The 15,000-nt window shown below is 40.9% G+C and overlaps 1 protein-coding gene across 1 annotated transcript in view; it reads left to right on the forward strand.

Annotated features, from left to right (window-relative positions):
- The window catches only part of dcc (DCC netrin 1 receptor), a gene marked incomplete at its 5' end in the record, with an annotated part of 138,759 nt that overhangs the window by 104,641 nt on the left and 19,118 nt on the right, over positions 1-15,000 (forward strand). Inside the window, 6 exons of the mRNA XM_084114287.1 lie at positions 1,605-1,670; positions 1,868-2,030; positions 2,637-2,857; positions 2,959-3,072; positions 11,763-11,915; positions 14,098-14,313. Coding sequence (XP_083970413.1) covers positions 1,605-1,670; positions 1,868-2,030; positions 2,637-2,857; positions 2,959-3,072; positions 11,763-11,915; positions 14,098-14,313 — 933 coding nt within the window. The remainder of the gene's footprint in view (positions 1-1,604; positions 1,671-1,867; positions 2,031-2,636; positions 2,858-2,958; positions 3,073-11,762; positions 11,916-14,097; positions 14,314-15,000) is intronic.

Raw genomic sequence — 15,000 nt, forward strand, 5'->3', positions numbered from 1 at the left:
AAGTATGAATGAAACTAATCCAATCCTGATTGGTGTTGCGTCATGACGTAGCGTGATGGCGCACACAGAAGCTACAAAGGGACGCCGGCACACAACAGCGTCAGCTTCTGCGATGAAGCAAGCGCTCCCGGGCAGGAGGAGGCGTGGCGGAGGGACGCGGTGTCTCGTTCCCTTTCTCAGGGAACAAGGGTTACAGTCGTAACCCGAGACGTTCCCTTTCGAGGGACATATATCTTGAGAGTTCTGACAGGGCAGAGCAGATGAAGTCTTTCTTCATCCTCGTCACTGAATTAAAATATCTAAGATAATATTCCATCATTTTAATTTCTTAGAATTAATTGTAGCCATAATCACCAGACAATACTGTTTTAATATTTATTTATACGGTCTCGTAATCTACACGCTGCCTCGGCAAACGCCAAGCGTTACAATATATTACAATATATGTATTTGAGCCGTTACAATATATTTGGCTTTCATCTCTCGAGAAGAAAGTCAACGGGCGCGAGGCTGAAACACCCGAAACGCACAAGCTGTACGCGTCGAGATATTTCTAAATGAATGCAAGAACCGTCACCTGACGCTGCCTCTGCAAACGCGAGATCCGAGCCACTAGATTCTATATTGCAATGCAGACCTTCATTTGGGACAATTCTTATGGGACAAACAACACCAAATAGGACAGACAGTTTGACACAGAGCGCTTGCAGAAGAGCAGAAGCTGACTCTGGTGTGCCGGCGTCCCTTTGTAGCTTCCGTGTGTGCCGTCACGCGATCCGTCATTACGCAGAGCCAATCAGGATTGGATTAGTTTCATTCATACTTCAGATGCGTTACGCTACGGGCGTTCCCCAAAGTGTCATCGAAGCAGTTCGAGTTCCCTCGAAAGGGAATGTGAAAAGTGAAACCCAGTAACTTTGTTCTGGTGAGCCTTTCTCTCCAAGCATGTCAAAAATAAGCCGGTCAGATTTCGCTCTCCTTCTGACGTATGAAGAGGATCTTATTATAATATTACCGGCCCTTAATCTGCACGTTTACACACACCAGCCGACATTTGGTCTGCACTCGCTACTGGTGATTCTGGGATTCTGGATGAGGGAGATTGGCCTGTTTTGTTATTGCCGGAGTTTCTGAAGCTCGTGTAAAGGCTCCGCCCTCTTCTGAACGGAGGCGGAGCTAAAGCTCATTTGCATTTAAAGAGACACACACAAAAAACAGCACGTTTTTGCTCACACCCAAAAAGGGGCAAATTTGACAAGCTATAATAAATGATCTGAGGGGATTTTGAGCTGAAACTTCACAGACACATTCTGGAGACGCCAGAGATTTATATTACAGCTTGTGAAAAAGGGCACAATATGTCACCTTTAAAGAAGAATAGTAGTGCTTTAGGTGATGTTTAAGGAGTGTTTGAGTCTGTGAAAGTGATGGAGTGCTGCAATAAACCCATCTGTTGTATGTAGTTGTGTGTGTGTGTGTGTGTGTGTGTGTGTGTGTGTGCGTGTGTGTGTGTGTGTGTGTGTGCGTGTGCGTGTGAGTGTGTGTGCGTGTGTGTGTGTGTGTGTGTCTCACCCTGATCTCAGCGCTTCTCTCTCTGGTCTCAGGTCGTCATGGAGACAGCTCTTACTGGCCCTCGGACAATAACCCGATTGACATGAGCAATCTGAACGGTAGGAACACATGCATCATACAGATGCACAATTTTGTGATTGTGTTTGTTTGTGCCAGAGAAATGCACAAGTCACTCATCATATACTTTTGATCTTTTATTGCAACATGAAATCAGCAGTGAAATCATTGTTTGCATTGTAGAGTCCGAGCTTAAGAGTGAAAGTGAATGAGATGTGTCGATGTGTTCTGATTCCAGAGCCTCCTATTGGCCAGATGCGGCCGCCACACGGCAGTGTGACACCACAGAAGAACAGCAACCTGCTCGTCATCATCGTGGTTTCCGTGGGAGCCATTACTGTGGTCGTCGTGGTGATCGTCGCTCTGATCTGCACCCGTCGCTCGTCCGCTCAGCAGAGGAAGTGAGTTTCTCTCTCTCTCTCTTTCTCTTTCTTCCATCATAAAAAATTCTAATCAGGTTCGATCTTCTGCATTTTTCACATTTTGAGAGATGTTTTGACAATTCAGAGCCACCGAATGACGAATACGGAAAAAACTCGTACAAAAATTGAGCTTAATCTTATTGAATGTGCACTTTAAGGGTACGTTCACATGACAACGATATGCTTAAAACAGAGAAGATTTTCCTTTAAATTTTCCACGTACAGACGACATCATTGTCAAAACGATCCGCATTCACACGGATCCGTGAAAACGACTGAAAACGCTGTATTCTGCTGCCAGGCCAGTAGATGGCGATGAAACACTATAGATTGAACACGTAATATGCATGTGCATGAGGTCATCGTCTTCAGAGATTCACGTTTTTGTCGTTTACACAGAGATCATTTCAAAAACTTGCACTTTGAAACCCGTTTTAAAAAGTTTGCGTTTTCAGGCGCACAATACGCCGTTTTGTAACACGAGAATGAACCTCATTGGTTCTTGCTGAAGCTCAAACGTGCTGCGTGACACGAGAATGACCCTCAGAAGATGCTTCATTCCTCTATATCGTGTCTTTGCTGTAGGAAACGTGCGACACACAGCGCAGGCAAGCGTAAGGGCAGCCAGAAGGACCTGCGACCTCCTGACCTCTGGATCCACCATGAGGAGATGGAGCTGAAGAACATGGAGAAGCCCTCAAGCTCCGCCCCCTCAGGTCGAGACTCACCAATCCAGAGCCAGGAGATGGCGCCGGTCAGCCACAGCCAATCAGAGAGCCAGATGGGCAGCAAGAGCAGCCACTCAGGTGAGAGCATGTAATCTCCTGAGGTGTGTGTGTGTGTGTGTGTGTGTGTGTGTGTGTGTGTGTGTGTGTGTGTCTCACATTAACCCTGCTCTCCTCTTCAGGCGCTGATGGTGATGAAGCCTCCAGTATCTCCACATTAGAGAGATCGTTAGCCGCTCGCAGGCCCACGCGCACCAAGATGATGATTCCCATGGACTCGCAGCCCAGCAACACACGTGAGACACACTCAAACATTTAAAGGCCCCCGAAATCAAAATTTACGATTTTTAGCCTTTAGTATGAATATGTTAGCTTAAAGCTTATGAATAAGCTGGTGTGTTCCAAAACAATGACAAAATTCGCATTTAGGAGATATAAACATTCAAAACTTACTCTCTCACTTCCGCTAAAACGAATCACAGATTTTTATGACATCACCGCGACTTCAGCTTCTCATCACATCTTCTGTCCAATCACATGCTCTCTACACTCTAAAGCTCCGCCCCCTATGCTGTAAACACCACCTGGCCAACGTGACCGTTGACACACACTGAGCATTATGGGTTGGAGTGTGTTTTCGGTTGCTCAAACACTCGAGGTTTATTCCGTTCTCCAACTGTGCGGTTAAGAATGAAATGAATGAATCCTCTACTATTGAATCAATAGTATATAACTATAACAATAGTGATAATGGTAATAATAACAATAATAATAACAAAAGCTGTAATAATATCTAAAACTATATTAGCGTCCAGACCGATTTTTTTCCAGCTGAGGAATTATAATAACATTGACAGCCAATCAGAATCCATCCTGCTCAAGCATTTAAAGCGACAGCGCATGATTATAATAAACAGAACAACATCAGCTGGAAAGAAGTCGTTCCTCTGTGGCGTTATCTTTATAGTTGTGCTGTGGACTTCACTATTCTCATACAATTATTATAATTATTTTCTAGAACAGCGATTCTAATAAGTTTGGGTTATAGACGGGTCTTTAGTGTGTGTTTTTGTTCTGAATACTGAGCTCTTCCATTATGATGAGACACGACTACGCGAGTACTGACCTTATTAATGACTAAATCACGGATTTACGAACATGTAAGAAAGAAAAGACGAGACGGATCTCAACAATAACCCCTGAAGTTACAGGCAGAGGTTCGTTTTCTGAAGCTGACTGCAGAAAGTCACAGTGTGATTCCCGTACGGAGGAAAACGAGGCAGAAATGGGATTTCCAGCAGTCGGTCGTGTGTGTTTGACCCAACTTTACTAATCCAGTTTACCGTTTCAGCCCAAACTAGCAGAGACAGAGCAGCGTCTCTCCGTCTCGTTCTCCAGCACTAATATCTAAACGTTCTCAAATCAAGACTCATTTACTGGAGAAGAACAATGACTGAAGATATGCATCAAAAATAAGTGACGTCATGCTTTTTCTGATGGATATGTGTTCTTGTTTTAAGCACTTTTTTCAGAAAACAAGTCTTCATATCTTATATCAGTTTTCTTGATCTTGACCTCTGGTGCTCTTCGAAACTTGGTAAAGGTTTTGGCTCTTGCTGTGTGAACACACACAATAATCATGGCCATGACTGGAACAGGTTTAATGGTCCTGATAACAATAGCCACACTTGAGCTCCTCGCGGTCAGAAATGACGCATTGGAAATGAATGAGAGACGAGTTTCCTCTAGTGGAAGCGTTTGGTACTGCAGCCGAACAACATCTCACTGAAAGATACGTTTTTCAGATATCAACCTCACATTTGAACACAACTTGTTTAGATTTATGGCTTTGATCTTCTCAATTTTAGAGTCAAACATGTTTTTGAAAACATATTTTTCATATAACAATTGAAATTCTTATTTTTGCACATTTTTCATAACAATAAACGTAAAATTTTTACATTTTTTAATCAATAATCTGCCAAGTGTCGTGTTTGTAAAGAGATCAAACTTCAGTCTGTCGCTCTACAGAATTCAAGATTTACCACAGTTTAAGTTGGACATTTAATTTTCAGGTCTATGCTCAAAAAGTGAATAAATGGATTATAAATACAGCGTAAATGCTCTTGATTCTCCTGTATCGTCCACCTAAATCTATGTCAAACTTTTTCAGTGAACTACATGAACTGTTAACCCTTTCATCTGTCTTATCTCAATGTGTTATATTACTTGGTGACTTCAATATACATGTTGATACCGATTGTGCTGAATCACGCGAACTCTTGTCAGTATTTGAATGTTTCAATCTTGTACAACATGTCGATTTTGCTACACACTCAAAAGGTCACACACTTGATCTCGTCTGCACTACTGGTTTACATAATGTTTCCGTGCTTGGTTCTCAGATTGGACTGTCTGATCACCACCTCGTTGAATTAAAATGTGAAATGCCTCTTCCCCGCCTCAGGGTGAAATCCACTATAACATACCGTAACCTAAATTCTGTTGATCCTATACTGTTTTCTGAATCTGTACAAACTAATCTCTCTGACATCACTGAACACACAAGCTCACTTGATATCCTTACCAAATATAATGCCTGTATTTCCACTGCCCTCAATATCCACGCCCCTCTCAAAAGTAGATTTGTGCCTCCTACGCACACGTCTCCCTGGTTTACCCCAGCACTTCGCAATCTAAAACAGCTGGTCGTCGTCTTGAACGCCTGTACAGGAAAACTGGTTTAACTGTTCACCTTACTGCTTACAATGACCATATTCAGTTCTACAAATCTGCTATAAATACTGCACGCTCTAGTTACTACTCTACCATCATTAACAATGCATCCTCTCGACCAAAAACACTGTTTTCTATAGTCAACAAACTCACCAATCCTCCTGCACCCGCTATGAGTAACTCCGCAGACCTCTGTGAATCATTTCTGCACTTCTTTCAAAGTAAGACTGATAGAATTTATTCTCTCTTCCCATCCACTACCTCTACTACTGTTACACATGTCTTCCCCACCTCTTCTACATTTGGTACTCTCACTGCTTTTGCCCCTCCAACCCCTGCTTATATCTCTGAGCTAATTAACAAAGCAAACTCATCTTCCTGTCATCTTGATCCTGCTCCTACTACTCTACTCAAAAAAAATGTGCACCCGTTATTTCACCATCGATTTCACTTCTTATCACTCAACTTCTAAGCACTGGTGTTGTTCCTCTGGAACTTAAAACTGCTGCCGTCACTCCTGTCCTAAAGAAACCTGGCCTCGACCCCTCTGACATGGCCAACTACCGACCTATTTCTAATTTACCATTCCTTTCAAAACTGCTTGAGAAAGTGGTTGCTGCTCAACTTCAAACTCACTTGTCATCCAACAACCTTTATGAATGTTTTCAATCTGGTTTCCGCACCCTCCACAGCACTGAGACTGCACTTCTTAGGGTTGTTAATGATCTCCCTGTGGCCACTGACTCCGGCTCCACCAGTATTCTAATTCTCCTAGACATTTCCTCTGCATTTGATACAATCTCTCATAGTATTCTCATTTCACGACTCTCTGCTCTTGGTATTTCTGGAACTGCCCTATCCTGGTTCACCTCCTACCTGTCTGATCGCCAGCATTACATCTCCATCCGCCAGTCAAAGTCCACTTCTGCCTCTGTCCCGCACGGTGTTCCTCAGGGCTCTGTCCTTGGGCCTCTTCTCTTCATCATCTACATGCTTCCACTAGGTGATATCATCCGTCATCATGGCTTCAAATTCCACTGTTATGCAGACGATACCCAACTATACATCCATTCCCAACGCAATGCTCCTTTCCCAACACTTTCCATATCAGCTTGTATTGATGAAATAAATGCTTGGATGACCAGTAATTTTCTCAAACTCAACACAGACAAAACAGATTTACTTCTTATTGGTTCACCTCAAACTACATCCCGGGTCTGTGTTGACAATCTCAATATTGCTGGAGTTCCGGTTCAACCTTCCACCACTGTCAAAAACCTGGGTATAATCTTTGATTCCTCTCTTTCCTTTCTTCCTCACATCTCCTCTCTCACTAAATCTGCCTTCTTCCACCTTCGCAATATTGCACGCTTACGTCCATTTCTTACCATCAGTAATGCTGAGACCCTAGTTCATGCTTTCATCAGTTCGCGGCTTGACTACTGCAATTCTCTTTTCTATGGTCTACCAAATTCATCATTAAATAAAATTCAATATATCCAGAACTCTGCTGCCAGAGTCCTCACTTACACTAAGAAATCTTCCCACATTACTCCCATCTTACGCAGTCTACATTGGTTACCCATCCGCTATCGCATTCAGTACAAGATACTCCTTATTACATTCAAAGCACTCCATGGTCTTGCCCCAAACTATATCTCTGACCTCATCCATACACACACCTGTCCGCACACTTAGATCATCTGATACCGGTCTGTTGACAGTCCCACGGCACAAACTGTCATCATTTGGTGGAAGGGCTTTTTGCACCGCTGCGCCAACTCTCTGGAATTCAATTCCACAACAAAACCGCAATCTCTCATCACTACAAGACTTCAAAACCCACATTAAAACACATCTTTTTGTCACTTGTTTCCCTGACCCCTGAATGTTCTGATTCTATATGTACTATGCCTCTACTATGTTATCCTTCACAGTTTATATGTATCGTCTCTATGTCATGTTTCTATGTTATGTGTATTTGTAGTTATTGTAAAGCGACCTTGAGTCCTCAGAAAGGCGCTATATAAAATAAACATATTATTATTTTATTATTATTAAATATAATTTAGTATAAAAAATCCCATAAAAATACAAAATATTAAATGAAAAACAATATCGAACAAAAAAATTGTACATTAATTGAATTGAAATAAAAAAATGAATTTCGGTAATTTTTGAGGAGGAATGTTTGTATATTTGTGCTGGAAACTGAGGAACAGCATCATGTGTTGCAGAGCAGCCGAACTCACGGACCGTCCAGGAGGACAGCGAGGGAATGCACGGCAAAAATGCTTTTCTTACTCAGTATTTTTCCAAATATCTAAAAATTCTTAAATCAAGATGCATTTACTAGATGATTAAAATGGCAAAATATATTATGTCTTGTTTTCCAGGGGAATTAATCAATATTAAGTGAGTTGTTGCTTAAAAAAAGCTAAATTATCTGTCAATGGAGTAAGAAAAATAATGTTAATTCAAACAGAAACATGATTATTTTTCTGACCCCATTGGCAGATAGTTTAGCTTGTATTAAGCAAAATCGAAGTAAATTTTTATTTATTTCTCCCAAAACAAGACATAATATCTTATGGTATTTTACTCCTCTAGTAAATGCATCTTGATTTAAGAATGTTTAGATATTTGGACTGGAAACAAGACAAAAATACTGAGTAAGAAAGCATTTGTGCAGGGTGTGAATATGAGCGTGTCGCTGTCATTCTTTCATAAGGGCTTGTTTTGGGTGAAACACACGCGGCTCTGATTTCTCATATGACGGGATCATGTGACGCTCCGATGCTTTCCTCTTCCCGGGACACGCGTTTGATCCCGTCCCGGGAGCGTCTCCTCTTCGACCTCCTGCTGGGATCCTTCATCCTGCGCTTTCATTACGATCCTCAAACAACTCTGTCCTCTGGGAAAACCAGGAAAGCGGAGTGGCTTCTCCCGGGAAAAACCTGGGAGGAAGTGGAGTTTTGACAGGAAGTGGAATATGAGAGTCATCATGAGTGAAAGAGTTCAACCCGAGCGAGATTTAGCATGTTTAACCAAGTGATGATGAGAAACAGAATATAGATGCTTTCTAATATCATTTCATTTTATTTACAGAACACTGCAAAAAATGCTTTTCTTATTCAGTATTTTTGTCTTGTTTCCAGTCCAAATATCTAAAGATTCTTAAATCAAGATGCATTTACTAGATGAGTAAAATTCCATAAGATATTATGTCTTGTTTTCTGGGGAATAAAATAAAAATAAGTGAGTTTTTGCTTAAAACAAGCGAAATTATCTGCCAATAATCTTGTTTCTGTTTGAATTAACATTATTTTTCTAATGAATATATTAATGAAAGGGTATGTATATTATATATATATATATATATAATTATAAATTATAAAAAGGTTAAAATAAATGAGTAAATAAATACATTTGAATAAAATTACATTAAAATTAAATAAACAAGTATACATAATTATATATTATATTAATATATTATATTAAATATTTATATATAATAATATAACATTTTTATTTAAATTAATTAATATAAATGTATATAATTTTTCAGTGTATGAATTGAGTGTTTATAAAAGATAGATGTTCTAAATGTTAGCATGGGCTCCCTCACACAAGGATGATCATATCTGAACTTATGAACTGATAAGAATGGAAATGTTTACCTTGAAATGCAATGAAAGTTGCTTTGGATAAAAGCGTCTGCCAAATGCATAAATGCATAAATGTAAATATGGGGATCTGTGTATCTTCTAGAGGTTGTCCAGTTGATTCCTTCTGCATTTGTACACACACACACACACACACACACACACACACACACACACACATAACTCCTGCTCACCTCAATGCAGAGGATTTTATGTTTTTTTTCTATCCTGAAACATTTGGATGCACACAATGTAGGCAAAAACTCTCACACACACACTCTCACACACACACACACAGGGCCGTGCACAGACCTTTTGAGGGGCATGTGTTGAAACTGAAAAAGATTACGGGGTAACAGGGTTTTTGACCAGCGAATGTGCATTTTGTCCATCATTAAAATGGCTACAAAAAAGGTTACAAACTAGTTTGTTGTAGCTATATGGGCACTCCGTTTTTCCTGTTGTAAAATACATTTGGCCAAAATCTCATTTTATAAAAGATGAAATGCTAATGAACAGATTATTTAAGTGTAGGCTGTGTATTGGCTATGACTAGATGGCAAATGCTAGACCTCTCTCTCAGGTCCCACATGTCTCAGTCAGACATCAAATAAATAAAATATGAGCCTTTATAGACATAGTGTTTACTACCTATTTAAACAACAGGATCTTTGTTTACCCTTGCAAAACTTCGTTCAGCTGCTGCGGAACTTCAGTTCGTTCAGTCAAGATGGCGGGGCGGAGTTATCCGATAGTGGGGCGGGGTTATCAGATAGTGGGGCGGAGCTCTCAGATAGAGGGGTGGAGTTACCAGATAGTGGGGTGGAGTTATCCGATAGAGGGGCGGAGTTATCAGATAGTGGGGCGGAGTTCTCAGATAGAGGGGTGGAGTTACCAGATAGTGGGGTGGAGTTATCCGATAGAGGGGCGGAGTTATCAGATAGTGGGGCGGAGTTCTCAGATAGAGGGGCGGAGTTCTCAGATAGAGGGGCATAGTTACCAGATAGCGGACAGAGTTATCAGATAGAGGGGCGGAGTTATCAGATAGAGGGGGCAGAGTTCTCAGATAGAGGGGCGGAGTTCTCAGACAGAGGGGCGGAGGTATCAGATAGAGGGGCGGGTTATCAGATAGAGGGGTGGAGTTATCAGATAGAGGGGGCAGAGTTCTCAGATAGAGGGGCGTAGTTCTCAGACAGAGGGGCGGAGGTATCAGATAGAGGGGCGAGTTATCAGATAGAGGGGTGGAGTTATCAGATAGAGGGGTGGAGTTCTCAGATAGTGGGGCGGAGTTGTCAGATAGAGGGGTGGAGTTCTCAGATAGTGGGGCAGAGTTATCAATAGAGGGGTGGAGTTATCAGATAGAGGGGCGGGGTTATCAGATAGAGGGGGCGGAGTTATCAGGTTTACTGACAGTTTGAGGATCAAACAAGATTTACACAAGCTCTTTTTAAGAACTTTCATTGGCTAAATATTTGTAAAACTGACAGACAGACGTAAAGGGTGACCAATGCATTGCTTTATTGAAGAAAGAAACAAAACACCACCACCAAAATAAAGGGCACTTCGGAGTGTAAGGGCAAAAAGGGCATGTGCTCTACACAGGTTGAGCCCTACACACACACACACACAGACACACAGAGAGAGAGAGGGAGAGAGAGAGATATTGCAGTCAATCAGAGACAGAGAGAGAATGAATAATGAATTAACTGTGAATCTGCTGCTGGTTTCTGAAGGCTCCTTCATCATCTCTCACGGATCCTGATGTTGTTCTGTTCAGGGTTTGTTAAAAGAGCTTCTGCTCCTGAAGGGGTTCTGCTGTTTCCCGTTATTCTATCCTGAAACATTTGGATGCACACAATGTAGGCAAAACCTCACACACACACACACACACAGAGAGAGTTTTCAGTCAATCAGCAGTTGCTCGTCTGGGGCAGTTTAGTAGATAGAAATCTCAACACTTCAGGCAATTTATCAGTCCTATTTCTCTCTCTCTCTCTCTCTCTCTCTCTCTCTCTGTGAGGTTTTCAATGTCAAGGTCAGTGTTTCTCCTGTGAATCTGCTGTGAGTTTCTGTGGCTTCACCGTCAGGTTTGTTAAAGAGGTTCTGCTGTTTCAGATCGGCGTTATTGAGGAGTTTGAGACAGACTAATGGGGGTCTGCATTTCACTGGCAAAGGGCTGAAATCTAAACACTTTTCCTCTTGTAGGTGTTTAAATATTTAAACATGATTAATGATTAGAGTGAATCAGAGCAGCGGCTCTTCGGGAACCCTAGGGCTCTATACAGAACCCAATGAGTGCATTCATGTCTTGTGTTGTCTCATGACGTGTGTGTGTTCCAGCGGTGGTCAGTGCCATTCAGTGTCAAGAATAGACTAGTTATCAATTAGATAACAAAGAAATGAAACGACTAATCTATTCTTGGGATCTGGTTAGACGTCTATTAAAATTTCACTGACAGTCCAAATCTTGCCTAGTTTTAGACGTCTGGCATGTGTTTGGACGGCTATTAGATGTCTTTTAAACGCAAAATTGCTTGCTGGGTTGTGTCTTGTGTTTTCTCATGATGTTTGTGTGTGTGTTCCAGCGGTGGTCAGTGCTATCCCGGTTCCCACACTGGAGAGCAGCCAGTATCCGGGAATCCTACCGTCTCCCACCTGTGGTTTCAGCGCTCACCCGAAGTTCACCCTGAGGCCGATGCCGTTCTCCACGCTCACCGTGGACCGCGGTTACGCTTCCGGTGAGGCTCCTGCGACTCAGAAACACTGTTTTACAGGCTCCGGGGAACGTTTCAGAAGACATTAACAAAAATGTGTTTTTATGCACTGCAAAAAATGCTTTTCTTACTCAGTATTTTGGTCTTGTTTCCAGTCCAAATATCTAAAGATTCTTAAATCAATATGCATTTACTGAAGTAGTAAAATGCCATATGATATTATGTCTTGTTTTCTGGGGGGATTTTTGCTTAAAACAAGCTAAATTATAGCTAAAAAAAAGTTTAACCAAAAATCTTTTATTTACAACTTCAGAAAACCAATTATTTACAATGTATAAGTATTCGAGAGTAACGTCAGCTGTTAATAGATCGACCAATCACAACACAGCAACACAAACGTCTGTTTTATCCGTGTCGTTTATGGATGTAGGCGTCCTGAATAAACCAGGTTCCTCTCGCTCCGTCTCACTCTCTTTTAGTCTGAGCTTTAAATGAGTTTGTTAGCAGAAGACATTGATTTGATTTGGTTCTTTGGCAGCAGCTGGAGTCTGTTCGCTTCATTGAAATAAATGACATTTTCTAAGAGGCTCTTAGTGAGCAGAAGTATTTGCACAAACAAACAACGTCTCTGAGGGAGAAAAGTTCACAGAGACTTTGAGTGTGAGAGACTCTGGCGTGATGAGATCCGAGCGCCGGAGGTCTGGGTCACGCTGACTTCAGTTAGCACACGATCAACATGTATTTGCATGATTACAGCTGGAAAAATACAACCTTTGTTTCCAAATGACCAAAGTACACATACTTTAATGAGCCACAGTCTGTGCCATCATGCAAACTGCATTTGAATTAATTAGTTCGATAACTGTCAATCTTACAAGATTCCTCAATTTCAATCAAATTTTATTCTCATCACTCAAATCGATTCTAATACTGAATATAAATTTTCTCCAGAGCAGCTAGATATATAAATAAACTAAAGCTTTGAAACAATCTGTATTGTAAAAGCACTGTATAAATAAAGGCTTGACTTGAACCCCAAAATATAATTTATTTGCTTTGAGGTAAAACTCACTGAACTCAGATGCTTCACATCATTAGCTTGTCTTCTCCTGTGATTGGCTGCGGTTTATTTCAATTCAGTCCAATTCACATTTATTTGTACAGCGCTTTTCACAATACACATCACAGTTAGCGAAAAATGTATTGATTTAAACAATGTAATAATGCAGAAACAATGAGCTCATTGAAGTAATGAATACTTGTTTGTTAACAAATGATTATAACATATATTTAGTACTTTAGTACTTATAGCCTTTCAATTGCATAAGGTTGAGGTTTCCCATTTTGCTACTTTAGTAAATGCATCTTGATTTAAGAATTTTTTGATATTTTGACTGGAAACAAGACAAATATATTAAGTATGAAAAGGACTTTTTGCAGTGTGGCTGCTGTTTATGCCTCTCATTTGCATAAAGTTGAGCTTTTCGTCTAATGTGTGTGTTTTCCCCAAGCGTTCTGCTTATGTGTGTGTGTGTGTGTGTGTGTTTTCCCCAAGCATTCGCCTGATGTGTGTGTGTGTTTTCCCCAAGTCAAGTCAAGTCACCTTTATTTATATAGCGCTTTTTACAATACAGATTGTATGAAAGCAGCTTCACAGTGATAACATGAAAATAATACAACAAAGTTTGTTTCTAGAAGAAAATTGCATCATCGTCCACCCTAAGTAAGGCAGATCAATAATATTGTTGATTATTACATGGCTTGGTTGAATTCTAATGTAGAATGCGGTGTGTTATTTCTTGATATCAGACGCTGCTAAGTATAACACACCGTTGCCATGAAAAACAGAGTGTTGCTATGGACGCAGGATTCTAACCGTAGAGACGGAACGGACTATTTTATAAATCAATAAACTCCTTTTTAAATCAATATTTTGTGTCAAATTATTGATTTATTTGGTAGGTAGCCATGTAATAAGCGGGATAATGTCGGGGTCCTGATCAGCCTGTCGGGGGTGTATTCGCTATAACAACCGCCTCGCTCTACATTATCCCTTACATATTAAATGTCCCCAACTAAGCCAGCCAAAAGCCAAGGCAACAGTGGCAAGGAACCAAAAGTCATCACGCCGGTATGGAGACGAGTTGAGCTCTGCATTCCAAGCGTTCTGCTGATGTGTGTGTGTGTGTGTGTGTGTGTTTCTCAGCGATGGCAGCAGAGGGCGCTCCTCCAATGGCTCCTCAGCAACAGCAGACGCTGATTCCCACGGCCCAGTCGGAGCCACCGGGACCCGAAGAGATTCCCAGCAGAACCATCCCGACCGCATGTGTTCGGCCCACACACCCACTGCGCAGCTTCACCAACACACTCCTGCCTCCTCCCATGGGGACCATCGAACCCAAGGTCTACAACCCCATCACAGGTGAATATCAGCCGTTCAGATTCAGAGCAGCTTGTGCTAGTTCATGTGAGAGGGGCCGGATTTACCAAAATCCTCAGCATGAAAGGGAAGTTTAATAAAAGAGACAAGCAAGTAAATTAAAGCCATCTGGTTGTTGTATTCATGACCCTTTACAGTCTAAGCGCTGCAAATGTGTCTACAATGTGTCTACTAAGATTGCTTTTTTGATGTAACGAGTAAAGTAACGCATATTAAGTAACTGCCATTTCGTAATCAGATTACTTTTTTGATGTAACAAGTAACGCATATTAAGTAACGTGCATTTCGTAATCAGATTACTTTTTTGATGTAACAAGTAACGCATATTAAGTAGCATGCATTACGTAATCAGATTACTTTTTTGATGCAACAAGTAACGCATATTAAGTAACATGCATTTCGTAATCAGATTACTTTTATGATGTAACAAGTAACGCATATTAAGTAACATGCATTTCGTAATCAGAGTACTTTTTGATGCAACAAGTAACGCATATTAAGTAACGTGCATTTCGTAATCAGATTACTTTTTTGATGTAACAAGTAACGCATATTAAGTAACGTGCATTACGTAATCAGAGTACTTTTTGATGCAACAAGTAACGCATATTAAGTAACGTGCATTTCGTAATCAGATTACTTTTTTGATGTAACAAGTAACGCATATTA

This window comes from Abramis brama (genome assembly GCF_963993115.1).
Source record: "Abramis brama genome assembly, chromosome: 5".
NCBI lineage: Eukaryota > Metazoa > Chordata > Actinopteri > Cypriniformes > Leuciscidae > Abramis > Abramis brama.